Source organism: Xenia sp. Carnegie-2017, unplaced genomic scaffold (assembly GCF_021976095.1).
Source record: "Xenia sp. Carnegie-2017 unplaced genomic scaffold, XeniaSp_v1 HiC_scaffold_20, whole genome shotgun sequence".
In the NCBI taxonomy this organism is placed as follows: Eukaryota; Metazoa; Cnidaria; class Anthozoa; order Malacalcyonacea; family Xeniidae; genus Xenia; species Xenia sp. Carnegie-2017.
This window is the reverse complement of record NW_025813483.1, coordinates 11,934,283-11,951,106: the sequence shown is the minus strand read 5'-3', so window position 1 is coordinate 11,951,106 and position 16,824 is coordinate 11,934,283. Positions and strand designations below refer to the sequence as shown.

Below are 16,824 nucleotides of genomic sequence, written 5' to 3'. Positions count from 1 at the left end.
ACCTACAAACATTGCACAAAAGCTATCCCTCCTCCCATACATAAGCATCATCATCATCACTTGCAATAAACTCGAGCATAAGCATAAGAAGAGCACATAGTTTTGGCTATGTTGTGCTTCTGCTTATGTCGCAGAAGTATCTATCGTAGAGTTCTATCTTTATTATATATATTACTTTTGAACTTAGAATAACTCGTCGTAAGGTACAATGCTCCCTTTATGTATTACTTTTGAATCTAAAGTAACTTGTAGTAACCTACAGTTCTATTTTAAGTTATTAGTTTTGGACCTGAGGTAACTTGTGGTAGTGTAGAGTTTTATCTTTATATGTTACTTTTGACAATGATGTAACTTGTGGTGAGGTAGAGCTCTATCTTTGTGTGTTTTTTTTTGAACATAGAGTGATTTGTGTTAAAGTAGAGTTCTATCTTTATGTATTATTTTGAGCATCGACTATCTCACGGCAACGTTTAGTTCAATACAACCATTATGATCGAAAATTGTTTTGCACATTCAGTCTTCATCTTTGGAACATGGATTTGATCACTTTGTTTTGTCGTTCCTTTACAGATTGATAATGCAATATTTTTAAAAAATTGTTTTACTATTCCAGTCTGTTATGTTCATAATTATTATGTAATTAAGAATCACAAGTGATCCCATATGTTATTTTATGTACATAAATTATAGGCAACCAAAGATAACGAATGCGAAGGTGAAATTTGGAAAACAGACGTTTACAATGACAAAGATACCTAAGAATGAAAATGTTGTTCGTTATAAGATACTTTATCAAGAAATTGTTAAGTTAATGGAGACTTTGGTGATAAACATTAAGACCATTAAAGATTATCCTGCAAGCGATGCATCTGCTGCTTTGTTAAAGGTGAAAAGTGAAACCAAATTGAATAAATGTCTGTTTTTGATGGATATTTAGTTCATTTCGACATTATCAAAACCTTGAAATAGGGACATTTAGGGACACATAGAGATGTTTCTCGATACCAAATCCCTCGTGTTTCTACTTTAGCAAAGTAAGCTCGATATGGATACAATTCAAGAAAAGATGGGCGAACTACAAGACCGTCGACAGAATCTCTCCGAGTCTGATGGTTTGAGTCCAAACGATTTAAAAGAAATTGAAAATGAGTTTGAAGAACTTCAATCGCAATGGAATGATGTGAATGATGATTTTAAAAATGAAGATGAAAGGTATGGTTGGTTGGTTGCTTTTTTGAATTTGTCTTTTTATTTTTTCTTAGGTATATTTCTTTCTTGAAGCATTTATTTGTGAACACTAAGCATTTAACTTAAATATATTGCGGTAGGGCTGGCTTTTTGTAAAGATGCCTGTACTTACGTACGTGAAGCTAAATTTCACCTCCAGTTGCGCGTGTCTGTACAATTGCATCATTTTATGAACTCAATATTCAAGTTATTTTAATCAAAGACCATGTAGAAAATCAATATTTTGACTTTATTTCATTGATATCAATATTTTGACTTCAAGACATAATCAAGCTAAGAAATACAGCTTTTTGTACATTGTCTCGTGTTAAAATAATTCGAATCTCGAGTTTAACAAGGTGATGTTATTTGGAGTATGTTTTCTTTTGCTGTTGTGAATGAGCGTGCCGTGCGTGGAGGGATTGGGACTAGAGTTGAATTTCTAGCTTCAAATCTTTTTGAGTAGTTTAAAATTTTGTGAGATTAAGTTTCAATAATAATTTCATTTGTTGTTGTGTTTGCATAAAATAGTTTTTGAACCTTTACAGATTATCAAGTGTTGACATCAATGTGGAAGAGAAAGAAACACTCGAAGAGTGGCGAAAGAAATGTGTCACCATAAGTGATTGGATGGACTCAATCGAAGATCTTGTTGAACATCTTGAATCCACGGAACCTTCTGAAGACATTACGTCATTACAACAGCAAATCAATAATTGCAATGTAATGTTTTCATTTTTTAAAAAAATTGTGGTAGTGTTTATTGTTGACGTTTGTTATTCTTTGTGTAGCTCTTGATTGGAAAGGCAAAATCGGATGACATACCGAATTCTACGTTTGAGCATGGTGATGCTATTGCGAAAGGCTCTGTATTGCCAGAAGAAAAGAAGGAAAAGGTCCAACTGCAGATCGCTGAAATGCGTAGTGAAATCCAGAAAATTTGTGACCGTGTTACTAATGTTAAGGAGAGGTATTTCGATATAGTTAATTTGTGTCAGATTTGCCATCCATTTTTTTGTCCGTATCATACTGCTTAATGTACCTAATTCTATACACATGTATACACATACATACACATATATACTCCTGAATACCTATTTGCTTTTGGGTTCCTTTTCCTTCCTGTATCACTGTACGTACGCCCTTTTCATTTCGTTAACCCATATCCCTTTTCGTATTTTCTTTCAAAATCCTCGACTCGTCTACTCACAACTCTTCTTTACTCCAATTCTCTACTGTGTACTCATATCCCCTTCTGTCTAGATGCATATCCTCGCGAACACTGCAGTTCTCTCCTGTATACTTATATCCCCTCCTGTTCGCTTGCATATTTTGCGTGTATATGTATCCTGTCCTTATACTCGTGTTTTCTCCGATATGTTCATGATTATTAAGACTATATTAGCTTTTGTTTAACGTCATCTGAAATTTAATCCACCAGGTACAGCGATGCTTTGGATACAATATTAACGGAAAAGAAACAAAGATACACAGATCTGTTAGAGATCTTTAAACAACTGGATGTTGATATGAAAGTTTTGAAGGAAAAGGATGATGCAATTGGTAAAGTGGAAGGTGACCCGGCCACAGTTAGAGCAAAGGAAACATCAATTGAGGTGATTTTCATTTTATTATGTTTTACATGAAGTGTCCCTGGACTAAAATCAATCTTTTCTTTTAGCTTCTTGTTTCAGATATTCAAGAATTTCAACCTCGCTTTGACGAGTTTCGTCAAAATTCATGGGAAGTTTTAGAAGATCCTTCAACTGACCAATCAGAAAAAGATTATCTTCAGAATAAGTTAACATCGTTAGAAGAACGATGGAATGCTCTTATTCGATCTGTTTCTTCACGAAGTGAAACGTGAGTGGATATTTTGTTTTAGTCATTTTAACGTGTCAATTTGCCTACCATTCATCTCTTTTTGCCACATGTTAATCACGTGGTGTTGCTTTTTGAAGTGCAAAGAATCTGATCGCTAAACTTCCTCAAGCTGGAGCTTTGGAGGAATTAATCATTGTTGAGAACAGACATCATGATATATTCATTGACTGGAGTACACATGAGGATATCTTTGGATCACCCGATAGGTGAGTTGATTTGAACAATTCAGACTTCCGTTATGTCGTGTATTCAAGGAACATAATGCCCAAAGGAAACTTAAAATGAAAATATAAAATTTAATATAAAGTGGCATGAGTGAAAAAATATTTTTTTGACCGCAGAGCAAACCGTGAAAATTTTTACCATTTTTTTGAGAAATTAATTTGGGATGATAAGTCTTCTAGTTTTTTCTTGCGTTGTTTGAATATTAGGGTAATGTTATTATATTATTAAAAGCATCTCGCTGATCTCGTCATTTCAAACCAGTTATACCAGTGTTGACGGGTATGGGAACGTTTTTAAAAGTACTGAAGGTGATTCTTACGAGGCACCACCATGAGTGGCGCTTATGTAAAGCGAGAAAACTCTTAAATTCTGAAACTAAAAATGAACAGAACCGAACTTTTCTGAGTTTTTGAAATGACAAATATTTATCCGCTACAGTAAAGTAGCATGCTTCTTCCAAAATAGAAATATCGAATAAAATGGCGGTACTTGATTTTATAATCTCCTTACTTTCATTACTGTATTCCATGCATTCATTCAAAATAACCGAAAAGAGACTTTTATATTTTCTCGAAATCCTCATTTTTAAAAATGAAATCTGGGAACGTATCAGTTTTGGAACCAGCAGTCACATGGTTTGATACATTTTTCATTGCTCTATTCTTGTAGATCTGATGGAGATGACGTCATCCATCGTGAACGCTTGATGACAAAATGGTCACGTGAATGTCGCGAGTTGAACGAACCTTTGTCGGATGTTGAACGAGAGAATTCGGAACTTGGCGGAATGTTAAACGATGACGATAAAACGGCCATAGAAACAAAAATGGAGGTACGTTTCAAGTAAAGACGGACGTTCTTGTGGCGTTGTATTATTTTACTTAAATCGTTTGTTTCCATCATTAAGGTGATCAAGAATAGCTTGCCTAAGGTTAACAAAGAATACAATGATCTGCCTTACTTTGGAAGTCTTCTCCTGAATGATCCAAAATTGACCGAGGAAGATCGTGAGGTGATTAAAGAAGACTTGGATTCGTACAAAATACGTTACAATGATCTCTTGAAATCTTTGTCCGAAAAGACGAAATGTAAGTTAAAACTTCAATTATTTTTTTCAAAGACGCGAGGAATATGACTCGGCCAACTTTTTTATGAACGTACGATCTTCTGTTTGCAGAATCAAAGGGAAAAAACCTCCAAAACCTATAGACATTATTTCTGAGATATTTGAGAACGAAACAAAAGATAATGACGTCATTATTCCAGAAATCGTAATGACGGACACTTTTGAGGTGCCCGAAACCAAAGATTATGACATCATAGTTCCTGAAACTGTCATGACGGACACTTTTACCGAACCAGAAACAGTAGATAATGATGACATCATTGTTCGTGAAACTGTGACGACAGACACTTTTGAGGAGCCTGTAGCTTTTGATATAACTAAAAAGATTGATAAATGGTGGACTGATGATCGCAATATTGTTGATTGGATGGATAAAATGAATGAACGACTAGAGATGGTAAAGAGTCAGCCAATGAGCTTGGAGATCAGTGCGATACGTGAACAACATGAAGAGGTTGAGAAGTTGACAAAGGATGTCAGTGGATATGAAATGAACGTCTCATCGTTGGAGACGAGTGCAAGCGATATTGGGAGTGATCCGATGAGTCACGAGAAAGATTGTAACAAGGTTATGGGTGAAATGAAGACAGTCATGGATCGTTGGAATAATTTGAAAGAAAAAGCTTTTGCTTTCGAGAAAAAGTAAGCTGGACAGTCTATTCACTGTCACTCGGTCAAAGTTTTTCTTTGACTCATTCAGTTATATTCTTTCTTTTTTAGTCTTGATGAACAGGTGAATAAAGTTCAAGAGTTTTCTACTTGGACACAGAAATCTGAAGCTTTATCTGTTTGGTTAACGGAAAATCAAGAAAATCTCCACTCCTGTCATATTGATAGCGAAGAACAAGAGAAAGTATTCTTTGAAGTATGTTTACACACCGTTAAAGTTTGACTGCACGTTAGTTTAAATATGTTCTTTGTCGTTTTTCTCTCGTAGAACTTTATGAATGAACGCGAGAAAAACGAAAAGAGGGTGAACGACGTCATCAATTATGGCGAACATGTCGTCAACAAGAAATTAGTTCCTGATCAATGTCTTGATGACATCTCTGAAAAAGTTGAAGATTATCGTTTTCGATGGAACGAGCTATTGAATTTCGCTTTCGACGTTAGGATAATGATCGGTGCTGATGACTTGGACAAGAAGCTGCTTGAGTACGTTACGTACTGTCCGTGTTTATTTTATGTGTTTGTGTCCTTTTTGTACCGTTTACCTTGTTGGCTTCCCACGGATATTTCGTTTCTATAGTTACATTTTCATGTATTCTCTGTTTCTATGGTTACCACCTTTAACGATTTGCTCAGGTTTGACTTAACTTTCCCTCGTTTTATGTTTCATCTCTGAAGATCCTGTTTCCTTCACTTAGTACTTGTTTTGCATCCGCAAATCTTTATTCGTCATCCTTGATTTTCACGTGTTTTAGCACGAGATCTTGTGATTTTCACGAGATCTTGTGATTTTCACTTGACCTCTAAAAGATCAGATTACTTTTAAACAAGACTGTTTTAATTTCTCAGATGACCATAGCTTAGTCAAACTTATCGTAAGCTCCTGGAAAATGAAAATACTTTTACAACTCACAGCGAACGTTTAAAAAACGACAACCACATGTTTGGTTTGCGCACGTAAAATTGAAGATAATTGGGGATTTAATTCCGATAATCGAAGTTATGATATTTTCTAATGGACTTTTCTAAAATTACTGTGACTTTAAATTTTACTAGAATTGAGAAGGAGAGAGAAGAAGATCAAAGGAATATAGATGATTGGCGAAAGAATGCCGATGGCCTCAAACAAAAACTGGATGAAATTCAAACCAACTTGAAGATATTTGACGAACCAACGGACGATGATGATGTAAAGGAAAGACAACAAATAATTTTGAATGTAAGATTTTTTAAAAACCTTCTAATGATTTACTCACAATGTCGTAGAGTTCATTGTCATAATATGTTGCCATTTATATTCAATGAGTAAATAATTTATCGATTGTTTCTTCAAATTTGAACTGATATAATTACAATGTTGTAAATTTCATTATAATTTCCTAGAATTTATCTTAGTTATATCAATATCTTATTGGTTGTTTTTCAAATTTTGGGTAGTTAATTCATGTGTCTGTTGTCTTTAGGAATTTGATATCAACAAACCAACTCTAAAAGATGATCTTGATAAAGTTTTAAACGATGGTTCGATAATAAAAGATAGGAAGATCACAAGACCTCAAGAACAACAGGAAGCAATTGAAACTGATCTTCGTGAATTACCAACAACATGGAGTGACATCCTTGCCAAAGTAGACCAGGGTGTAAAAATGTAAGTGTTACATATGTGTCTGACCATCGTTTTATATTATTACCCTTTAGTTGAATAGTAGTTGAATTAGTTAACAGTAGCGATGAAATTTGACTATCAAAGTAAGTCTAAGTTTCCAAGAAACCACACCATTATTGATGCTTTTTATAAGTGTGTGTTAATTAATGCGAAAATGATTATTTACAAAAATTACTTTCTACAAAATGAATATTTGGACTTATAGTTTTCAGTCTGAACGCATAAGCATGACGCATTTCGACAGATTTTCTCTGAACTTCTAAATTTTTTCATAAAATTCGTACGGGTTGATTTTGTGATATCAATGAGCTATATTCTAGTGTTTTTTAAGACTGATGACTGTAAATTTTCCAGAATTGAGAAAGACAAAGAAGACGATCAAAGGAATGTAGATGATTGGCTAAAGAATGCCGATGACCTCAAACAAAAACTGGATGAAATTAATATCAACTTAAAGATATTTGATGAACCAACGGACGATGATGACGTAAAGGAAAGACAAAAAATAATTTTGAACGTAAGATTTTTAAAATAATTACGATGTGATTAACTGACAGTGTTGTGAGGTTACCAACAGTGGTGTGAGGTTACCGACAGTGGTGTGAGGTTACCGACAGTGTTGTGAGGTTACCGACAGTGGTGTAAGGTTACCGACAGTGGTGTGAGGTTACCGACAGTGTTGTGAGGTTACCGACAGTGGTGTGAGGTTACCAACAGTGTTGTGAGGTTACCGACAGTGGTGTAAGGTTACCGACAGTGGTGTGAGGTTACTGACAGTGTTGTGAGGTTACCGTCAGTGTTGTGATGTAGACATTGTTAAAATTTGTTATTTCATGGTTGTTTTTTAAAAGTCTGAGTAATTAATGAATGTATCTCTCGTGTTTAGGAATTTTATGTCAACAAACCAACTCTAAAAGATGATTTTGATAAAGTTTTAAAAGATGGCTTCAAATTAAAAGACAGGAAGATCACGAGACCTCTAGAACAGCAGGAAGCCATTGAGACTGATCTTCGTGAATTACCAACCATCTGGAGTGACATCACCGCCAAAGCAGACGATGGTGGAAAAATGTGAGTGTCACATATTGCGTCAGATCATTGTTTATATCATCACCTCATTAGTAAAATAATTGAACAGTAGTGATGAAATTTGACGGCCTAATTTTATATTTTTTACTTTATTAAACCTTGGGATTGTTTCATGATATTGAAAGGGCTATTTTCTTGTGTAATTGAGTTCAATGAAACTACTGTGACTGTGAATTTTACCAGCATTGAGAAGGAGAGAGAAGACGATCAAAAGAATGTGGAAGATTGGCTAAAGAATGCCGATGAACTCAAACAAAAACTGGATGAAATTAAGATCAACTTAAAGTTATTTGATGAACCAACGGACGATGATGAAGTAAAGGAAAGACAAAAAATAATTTTACACGTAAGATTTTTGAACTGATATAATTACAATGTTGTAAATTTCATTATGATTTCCTAGAATTTATCTTAGTTATATCAATATCTTATTGGTTGTTTTTCAAATTGTGGGTAGTTAATTCATGTGTCTGTTGTCTTTAGGAATTTGATGTCAACAAACCGACTCTAAAAGATGATCTTGATAAAGTTTTAAAAGATGGTTCGATAATAAAAGATAGGAAGATCACAAGACCTCAAGAACAACAGGAAGCAATTGAAACTGATCTTCGTGAATTACCGACAACCTGGAGTGATGTCATCGCCAAAGTGGGCGATGGTGTAAAAATGTAAGTATAACAAATAGTGTCTGGTCATTGTTTTATATCATCACCTTTTAATTAAATAATTAAACTAGTAAACAGTAGCGATGCAATTTTACGTCTTAATTTTATGGGGGTTTTTTCTTGAACACGAGAGTTGATATTAAGATATCAAAGATCAGTGATGCTGTGTTATTGAGTTAACTTACTCTACTGTGACTGTAAATTTTACCAGAATTGAGAAAGATAAAGAAGACGATCGAAAGAATGTGGAAGATTGGCTAAAGAATGCCGATGACCTCAAACGAAAACTGGATGAAATTAAGGTCAACTTAAAGATATTTGATGAACCAACGAACGATGATGACGTAGAGGAAAGACAAAAAATAATTTTGAACGTAAGAATTTTGAAATAATCACAATGTGATTTGTTGACTTTGTTGTTATAATATGTCAGCATTCATCTTGATTTATCTTAAAATTGTCAATAAAATAACTAATTTATTGGTTGGTTCTTCAAATTGTGTTGATTAATCCCTGTGCCTCTTGTCTCTAGGAGTTTCATATCAATAGACCAACACTAAAAGATAATCTTGATAAAGTTATGAATGATGGTTTCAAATTAAAAGATAGGAAGATTACAAGACCTCAAGAACAACAGGAAGCCATTGAGACTGATCTTCGTGAGTTACCATTAACATGGAATGATATCGTCGCCAAAATAAAAATGTAAGCTTTGCTCATCGCATTTGAATATCGTTTGATCGTTCGTTGTTGAAATCGCATTTTTTACTGTGGTGTGTTTTAGCGTCGAAACGGTTGATTACGAAGCCTGGAGGAATGATGTTAATAAACTTGAAGGATATCTTAGTAATGAGGAAGAAAAGTTTGATCCGAAATCTGACATACCAAAGGAGTTTTCAAGTTTAGAAATACTGGCTGAAAACACAAAGGTTTGAACAAGTCTTAAAATTGAGCTGTTTTTTAAACAAAGTATGAATATAGTGAATTTTTTTCAGAATTCCAGCTCAGTAATTGAAAACGATTGTAAACCGTTGTTGAATGTGATTCTGAGAGATGGTAATAAGCTCGTTACTAATGAACAACTTGAACCAAAGGATGAAACTGATGTGAAAGACAAAATGGCGTTGTTGAAAGACAGAGAGGAGAAAGTTGAAACAGTTGTTGAAATCGTAAAACTTAAGTAAGTCGATAAAACAACAGATTTAAATATTTAGGCGTTTATAACTTCTGGCTGTCAACATTTTATGTTTAGGATTCGAGACGTTGCTCTTGGTCTTTTCAATGAAGATCTAAACAAATATTCAGTGAACGCCATCAAACTTCACGAAACTGTATCTTCCTTACCTTCTGTCTCAAATGATTTGGACGGAGTTCGTGATAAGTTGGCAACATTAAAGGTGAATGCCTTTATCCTTGGTATCCTTTGTTTTCTATTTTCTTTCCATTATCATTCCTTTTAATTCTTTTGTTTTTTCTATTGTGTGCAGTCTGTCGAAGAGCAAATCAAATCAGAGGAAGAAAAAGTTGAAGAGACCGAAATGAAAATTGTCAAAATGGAAGATGCGGGTATTTTGCCCCGTGACGGTTTTGCCGGTACTTTAAATATCAGATGCAGAGAAGTAAAAAAGGAACAAGAAAACGTCGGTAAAGCTATCGCAGAAGTCAAACCAAAGTATGAATAAATGTTCTTTGGTGTCATATTTAATTTTGGAGATTTATTCAACATCTCAGTCTTAAATCATCATTTATTGTTCAGATTACACCGCAACTTAGTTGATCTGATAAATCGGTCGTTGAAGATCGTCATAAAATGGCTGAAAACCGTCGAAAACAAAGAGAAAAACATTGATGATGTTTCCGATGCGCAAAGTCTTAAAGAAGTCCTCGAGAAGGGACGCAAATTGAAGGCAAGAAAGCACGAATCCTTCAATGTCCTATCATGTACTACCTCTGTAATAACATGTTGTCGTGTTTAACAATAGGATGCTAAGAACGAGTTCAATAATGGCGAAGCAAACTACTTAAGTGTAAAAGAAGCTCATCAAGAAGCTATTGAAGACAAGATTTTACCAAGCAAGAAAGCTGTCGATTTTGAAAAACAATTAAATGATGCTACATCTCGCCACGACAGCTTAAAGAAACGCTTGGACGATAAAGAGAACAAGTAAGGGTTTCATTGTACATAATGGGATATTCTTATTATCGATTATATCAAATGAGAACGAGTGCTTCATTGTTGTAGGATTGTGGAATCTTTGACTAACTCCTGTGAAATTATCTTGAATTCCATTGATGATAAACTAAATGAACAAGAACCGTGGTTTCAACCTGATGACAAAGATGACAATTTCATTGGTGAGGAAGAACAACAGGAAAAAACGAAGGTATGTATAAAGAGATATTTTAACCATTGATTTTAGCTGACTTCCTTGTAATGTTGTGTTAAAGTTAAAATATTGAACACTTTGAAACTTATCGAGGCATCGTTTTTATTTGTTGATTTTTGCTATAAATGCTTATTCTATTTTATCGTTCATGATTTTTTTTCTGTAATTACTTTTCAGAGTCACGATGCGAGGATTCAAGAGCGCAACGATGATTTGATGAACAAACTTCGTCCTGTGGAGGATGTTATCTCGGCAGATATATTACAAGTACCTGAGAAGACTACTATAGAGAATCGTGTTACCGACATTAAGACAAAACTTAACAATCAACTTAAGTATGTTATTCTTATATAAGTACGTTACTTTTTCATCGTCAGGCTTTCTATTTTATTGCTTCTCTCCAGCTACGCAGGCTCTTATATAAAGTATATATCTACTTTAGTGTGAAGGAAGGTTATGGAACGTTATTGCTTCAAGAATTGGAAAACGTAAATTATGGCTTAATGATCACAAGGACGACATTTCTGCCAAAGATGAAGACATAAAAGATTATGAGGACTTCAAACAGAAGTATGACCATCATAAGGTTTGTTTTTTTTATCATTTATAAAGTGTGCGATGGTTTGGATGAACAAATACATGAAATTAACATTTAATGAAGTTTTATGAGGTTATGCAGTAACCAAGGTTAACATCGTAGGAACGGCGCGCGGGGATTGGGAAGGAGTATCACATATCGCATGCCATATGCACGGACATAGCATTAGGTCATCATTATCAACACGTAGCGGTGGAGTACAGAACAAAATTTTTTTGTCCACCGAACTTGGTTCGGTGTGATAAGTTGTAGTCGGGGGGGGGTGGTCAGGCTCTCAATGATTGGGATCACTTACGAACCTGAACTCCAAGTTGGTCAAATACAAACTAACCGCAACCTTCAGTATAAGAATAATTATGATGAAGTGATTGTAACTAATCATCTAACTAACTATTCATCTTCTTGTTTTGAAATCGTCGACACTTCATATACTACATTAACTCTTAGAATTAAAGAAGCACTTCACATTTACAAAACCAATCCCAACGTCAATCTTTAAGTTTTTTGTTTTAACACAATATTTAGTCATCATTAAATATGTACACTCATCTAACCAATTATTCATTGTATATGTATTGTACTTATATTTGTATAAACTATCACTTCAGCATGTTATTACTATATATATTTATCATATACATAATATTCTCACTTATACAGAAGAAGGCATTATGATGTGATGAAACATGTTCATTTTTAAAAACTTGTCGTATTCGTTAAATGCGCATTATCAGTAGTGCTTTTACGCAGTTAAATTTGATTTCATCTCCTGACCTTTCCAAGCATGTATTGAACAGACTGTTTGCCTCTCACGATGATTAGTATGCCTGGCTAAACTTTCTTTTTTTATTATTTTTTGTGAAAGGATTTTATTCGTGAACTTGATGATAACAATATCGAAGTATTGATCAAAGAATCGGAAAATGATGATAGCGTTCCACAAGAAATAAAGGACGAGTTGATACAGTTGAATGAAACATGGCTTGCCATAAGAGATGTTCACAAAGATGACGTAAATTATTACGAGGATCTTTTAGGTTACTGGACTGTCTTCAGAGAGCAACAACTGAATATGCTTAACTGGATTGATGAGAAGGATTTATCGATTGGTGCTGCTGACAAAAATCAAATTAACTACGCTGATGAAGAAGAGGTTACCGAACAATTGAAAAAATTCGAGGTCAGTTATTTAACATGACGTATTCCATTTTATATTACTTTTAGTTAAATACGTGGTAACATGACGTACAGCGTGAATCGTTTTTGCGAAATTTTTATTGCTATAGACGATAAGAGATGATGCGAATACCCAAGGTAATGAACAAGAGATAAAACTGCAAAAAGCAAGTGAAGACTTACTCAGTCAACTTCCTAACGAATCATCAGCTACTATTGTCATAAATAATCAAGTTGGTGAAATTAAATCAGTGAAGCAAGAGTTAATGAATGATATCCAAGACAGAATTAAAAAGGTAGTCTTCGTCGTCCATCCGCAATACTTAACTTTAAGCTGTTGTTTTGGACATAAATCATCGTTAGTTTGTACTTTTGCGATGCTTTTGACAAAATGGTGTATGTATTCTCATAACTTTCCTATAATTTCCACTTCTTTTTACAGATTGAAACTGTCAAGAAGCTCACTACGGATTGGTTTAGAAATGTGGATGACGTTACTTCGTGGCTCGATACCACGGAGAGTCTGATTAACACGTATGAAAGTCGCGAAAAAACACGTGATGATGAAGATGACTCACGTGATCAAGAAGCATCCAAGGATGATGGTATCAAGGAAGAGATTGTTCATGTTGTTGAAGAAATTTTGGTGAGTAGAAAATGAATACGCTTTTTAAGTAATCTTAGAGTTTTGATTATGATAATAAAAACAATTATGAAAATAGCTGGGCAGATTGACTTACAGTGAAATGCTTTACATAGTGCTAAGATATAACTGGATATAAGCTACAATGAAATATGAAATAAATAATTACATTAATCAAGAAATCTAACGTATTATGATTTTAGCCGTACAAACTTATGTAAAACAGGAAGTCTTATGTCTTAAGTAATGAATGAAATAAACTGTAATTTACCTAATTTTGCATCACAACAGGAAAACTGCTCCATATTTTAGTTGAAGCATTAATGATTTGACTTTTTCTTGTTATTCCAGGTAAAACAAAAGGAACTCCCTGAACGAGAGACACAACTCAACAATGCGGAAGACCATGTCCGCCATCTTGGTGATGATTTGGATGAAACGACCACAGAAAATGCCACAACTAAGATTAATAACGTCAAACAGCGCTGGCATGATGTCACGCGGAGATTGAAGGAGTTCTGTGATCGAGACGTTCCCGTGAGTGATACATGAGGGCGTACTCGCTGAAATTAAAGTAAAAATTATACAATTGTAGTCTAAATATATTCAGTTCAGTGCTCGTATTTGTCATCGACAGCTAAATAATGAGTAGAATTAACCTTGGAAATAAATATTTTTGATGGGTAGTTAAGTAAGTTTATCAACTTGCTTACGTATTCCCTTGCAGGAAATTGAAATTGCTGCAATCAAAGCGGAAGATCTGGAGTCTCTTGATGAAACAGATCTCAATACAGTGTTTCCAATTGACAGATGGCGAGAAAAAGTCAGAAAAATTAACCTTCTGTTGAATTACGTGGATAGATTGCTATCCGTCAATGCTGATGTCAACATTAGTTATCCTATAATAAGAATTTTGGCATCAAACTCCAAGGTCATATTATCGTAATATTTTGTTGCATTGTCATAATTACAGCGTACACTTTCAATGGACAGTTTTAAATTAATTGATATTACGTTTGCTATCACAGGAAGCGACAAAGACGCTGTCCTTATACTGCAAGCGTAGGGCTGAAGCAATATCGTTGGAAGGATACAACATTATTGACAATGAACCTCATAAAATAGATCAAGGAGAAGAAATCACGAGTACCATAGACACCATATACAAAAGGATCGAAGTCTTGGAAACGAACGCTGATCTCTTGAAACTTAAGTAAGAAGAATATGCGTTTTATTTGGTCAGCTGTTTTTATCCTATTTTCGGCAGTTACTTTATCTGGCCCTTCCTGAAGTGTATAAATATGTTGTTCTAAAGGAACACACTTAATACCTTCCTACGCAATCTTAACCATACTTAGCCACACGTAGGAAACCTTAGCCATACGTAGGACATCTTGACCATACGTAGGACATCTTAACCATACGTAGGACATCTTAACCATACGTAGGACATCTTAACCATACGTAGGACATCTTAACCATACTTAGGACATCTTAACCATACGTAGGACATCTTAACCATACGTAGGACATCTTAACCATACTTAGCCACACGTAGGAAACCTTAGCCATTCTTAGCTGTACCTAGACCACGTTGGACATACTTAGTCATCTTTGAATACCTTAGCCATGCAAAGACCAACGTGGTCTAAGTATAGCTAAGTATAGCTAAGGTGTCTTACGTGTGGCTAAGCATGGTTAAGATTGGGTAGGATGGTATTACTTGTGTTCCTTTTTACACTTCAGGAATGGTCAAATAAAGTAACTATCCTATTTTCTTAATCGCTGTTTTATGAATCAGATTGATTTTATTGATTCACACATTCATCTTTGGAAATTATTCATTTTGCCTCTATAAACTCAGGCCTAGTCGACCTTGTGGTAAAACTTGTTGTTTAAAAGAATGTTTATGAACGACTACCTGTAGAAAAGTAATATTTTAGAAAAAAGCAAACCCTAATCTCATTCTTCATTTGATTCATTGTCTATAGAGTTAGCGATATGATGCTGAAGTATTTCAACGATCGTTTTAACGAATGTGAAATTAATCTCGAGAAAGAAGAGGAAAGCAGAAATTCTTCTGGTTTCTAAACATGATCTTGTCTCGACACAAGAGCAAATGAAGCAATTTAAAGAGGTCCAGAGTGAATTCGAAAAGAATAAACAATCATACAATGTCACTCTTGAAGAAATTAATGATCCCAAGATATCGGAGTTCGTCTCGAAGCAAGGATTTCAAGGGACTCTCGAGGATAGAAGTGAGAATATCACAAAACGACGTGATGATGTAGAAAAGAAACTGAACGAATGCGAAACAAGGTACGATAGTCAATTGGTGATTTTCTTTGGTGCACAAAAGTATAAAAAAACAACCTTTCTTTCTGTATTTCTTCAATAGCATTCATCGTCGTCTCCTATCCTTTTTCAATGATTTAAAGAAGACCGTCTCAAAATGGCTGACCTCTTGTGAGAGAAAAGAAAAAAATGTTTCCATTGATCCGACGCCATCACACGATCCTTTAGACGAATACATCAAGTTAAAGGTGAACAGTTGGAATTTTGGGTATGTCTCGTTTTGTGTAACTTGATTGTTAAAATTCCTTTATTTCTTTAACAATCAGTCTTTGCGTGAAGAATTGGATGATGGCGAGAAGACATATGAAACGACCGTCGAACTTAATCAACAGTTATTGGCTGATAATGTTTCGTTCGGATGGAGGTTTGTGAGCAACGAGAAAGAAATGCAAGCATTTGCCACAAGACTTTCTGCATTAAGGAAACGACATAATGATAAGAAAGATGTTTTGTATATTTTGCTGTTGAATCTTTCACAAACAAAGTTAGATGACGTGGACAAGAATACAGCTGAAGTTGAAAAAGAAATTGAACAAATTACTATGTCCGACAAATATCCTCATGTTGAATATGACTTCCAAAATGTCAAGGTACATTAAGATAACTATGGCTGACAAATATCAAGGGTAGCTATGTTTTTATGAAAAGCGTTAAAATGCGATAAGTTTTTTTATTAACAATTGGTGCTTTTCACGAGACTACAAGTGCTTATATTTTTATTTTCTACACACAGAAACGTCACGAAGCACTTAATAAAAGCATCGATGAAAACAAAGATTCATTACAAGATGTTCAAGTCATTGTTTTTGAGAACGTCTTTAATAATGAAGACGAAGAGAAATTCGACGAACGTCGCTCTTCATTGAAGGGGAAATGCGATCGACTGTCGCAAAAATTGGACGACAAATATGACAAGTAAGATATTAAAATAAAAGAGGAAGAAATAAAATCCTTAAAAACTAAACTAGTAAAAATCAAACGAGTAAAGAACATGTTTATTCACAAAAGTAAATTAATTACACGATGATTTATTGGTCTATGATTAATAAAATAAGTAATCAACAATATATGTGTTAATCATAAATCAATTATATTGCCTGTGAATTAATTATAA

The 16,824-nt window shown here is 34.4% G+C and overlaps 1 protein-coding gene across 1 annotated transcript in view; it reads left to right on the top strand.

Moving 5' to 3' along the window:
- Window positions 1-16,824, top strand: part of LOC124441698 (nuclear anchorage protein 1-like) — a 34,099-nt gene that overhangs the window by 406 nt on the left and 16,869 nt on the right. The window contains 40 exon segments of the mRNA XM_046992165.1: window positions 691-886; window positions 1,031-1,212; window positions 1,776-1,950; window positions 2,019-2,197; window positions 2,669-2,843; window positions 2,909-3,090; window positions 3,189-3,317; window positions 4,006-4,168; window positions 4,244-4,371; window positions 4,457-5,104; window positions 5,183-5,327; window positions 5,400-5,617; window positions 6,188-6,350; window positions 6,595-6,779; window positions 7,152-7,314; window positions 7,684-7,868; window positions 8,070-8,232; window positions 8,370-8,554; window positions 8,763-8,925; window positions 9,084-9,256; window positions 9,336-9,480; window positions 9,547-9,731; window positions 9,804-9,948; window positions 10,039-10,223; window positions 10,308-10,458; window positions 10,534-10,715; window positions 10,794-10,935; window positions 11,116-11,205; window positions 11,381-11,524; window positions 12,402-12,716; window positions 12,823-13,008; window positions 13,155-13,358; window positions 13,707-13,892; window positions 14,083-14,286; window positions 14,384-14,568; window positions 15,347-15,445; window positions 15,447-15,674; window positions 15,754-15,898; window positions 15,977-16,300; window positions 16,444-16,625. Of these exon segments, the coding sequence (XP_046848121.1) occupies window positions 691-886; window positions 1,031-1,212; window positions 1,776-1,950; window positions 2,019-2,197; window positions 2,669-2,843; window positions 2,909-3,090; window positions 3,189-3,317; window positions 4,006-4,168; window positions 4,244-4,371; window positions 4,457-5,104; window positions 5,183-5,327; window positions 5,400-5,617; window positions 6,188-6,350; window positions 6,595-6,779; window positions 7,152-7,314; window positions 7,684-7,868; window positions 8,070-8,232; window positions 8,370-8,554; window positions 8,763-8,925; window positions 9,084-9,256; window positions 9,336-9,480; window positions 9,547-9,731; window positions 9,804-9,948; window positions 10,039-10,223; window positions 10,308-10,458; window positions 10,534-10,715; window positions 10,794-10,935; window positions 11,116-11,205; window positions 11,381-11,524; window positions 12,402-12,716; window positions 12,823-13,008; window positions 13,155-13,358; window positions 13,707-13,892; window positions 14,083-14,286; window positions 14,384-14,568; window positions 15,347-15,445; window positions 15,447-15,674; window positions 15,754-15,898; window positions 15,977-16,300; window positions 16,444-16,625 (7,527 nt within the window).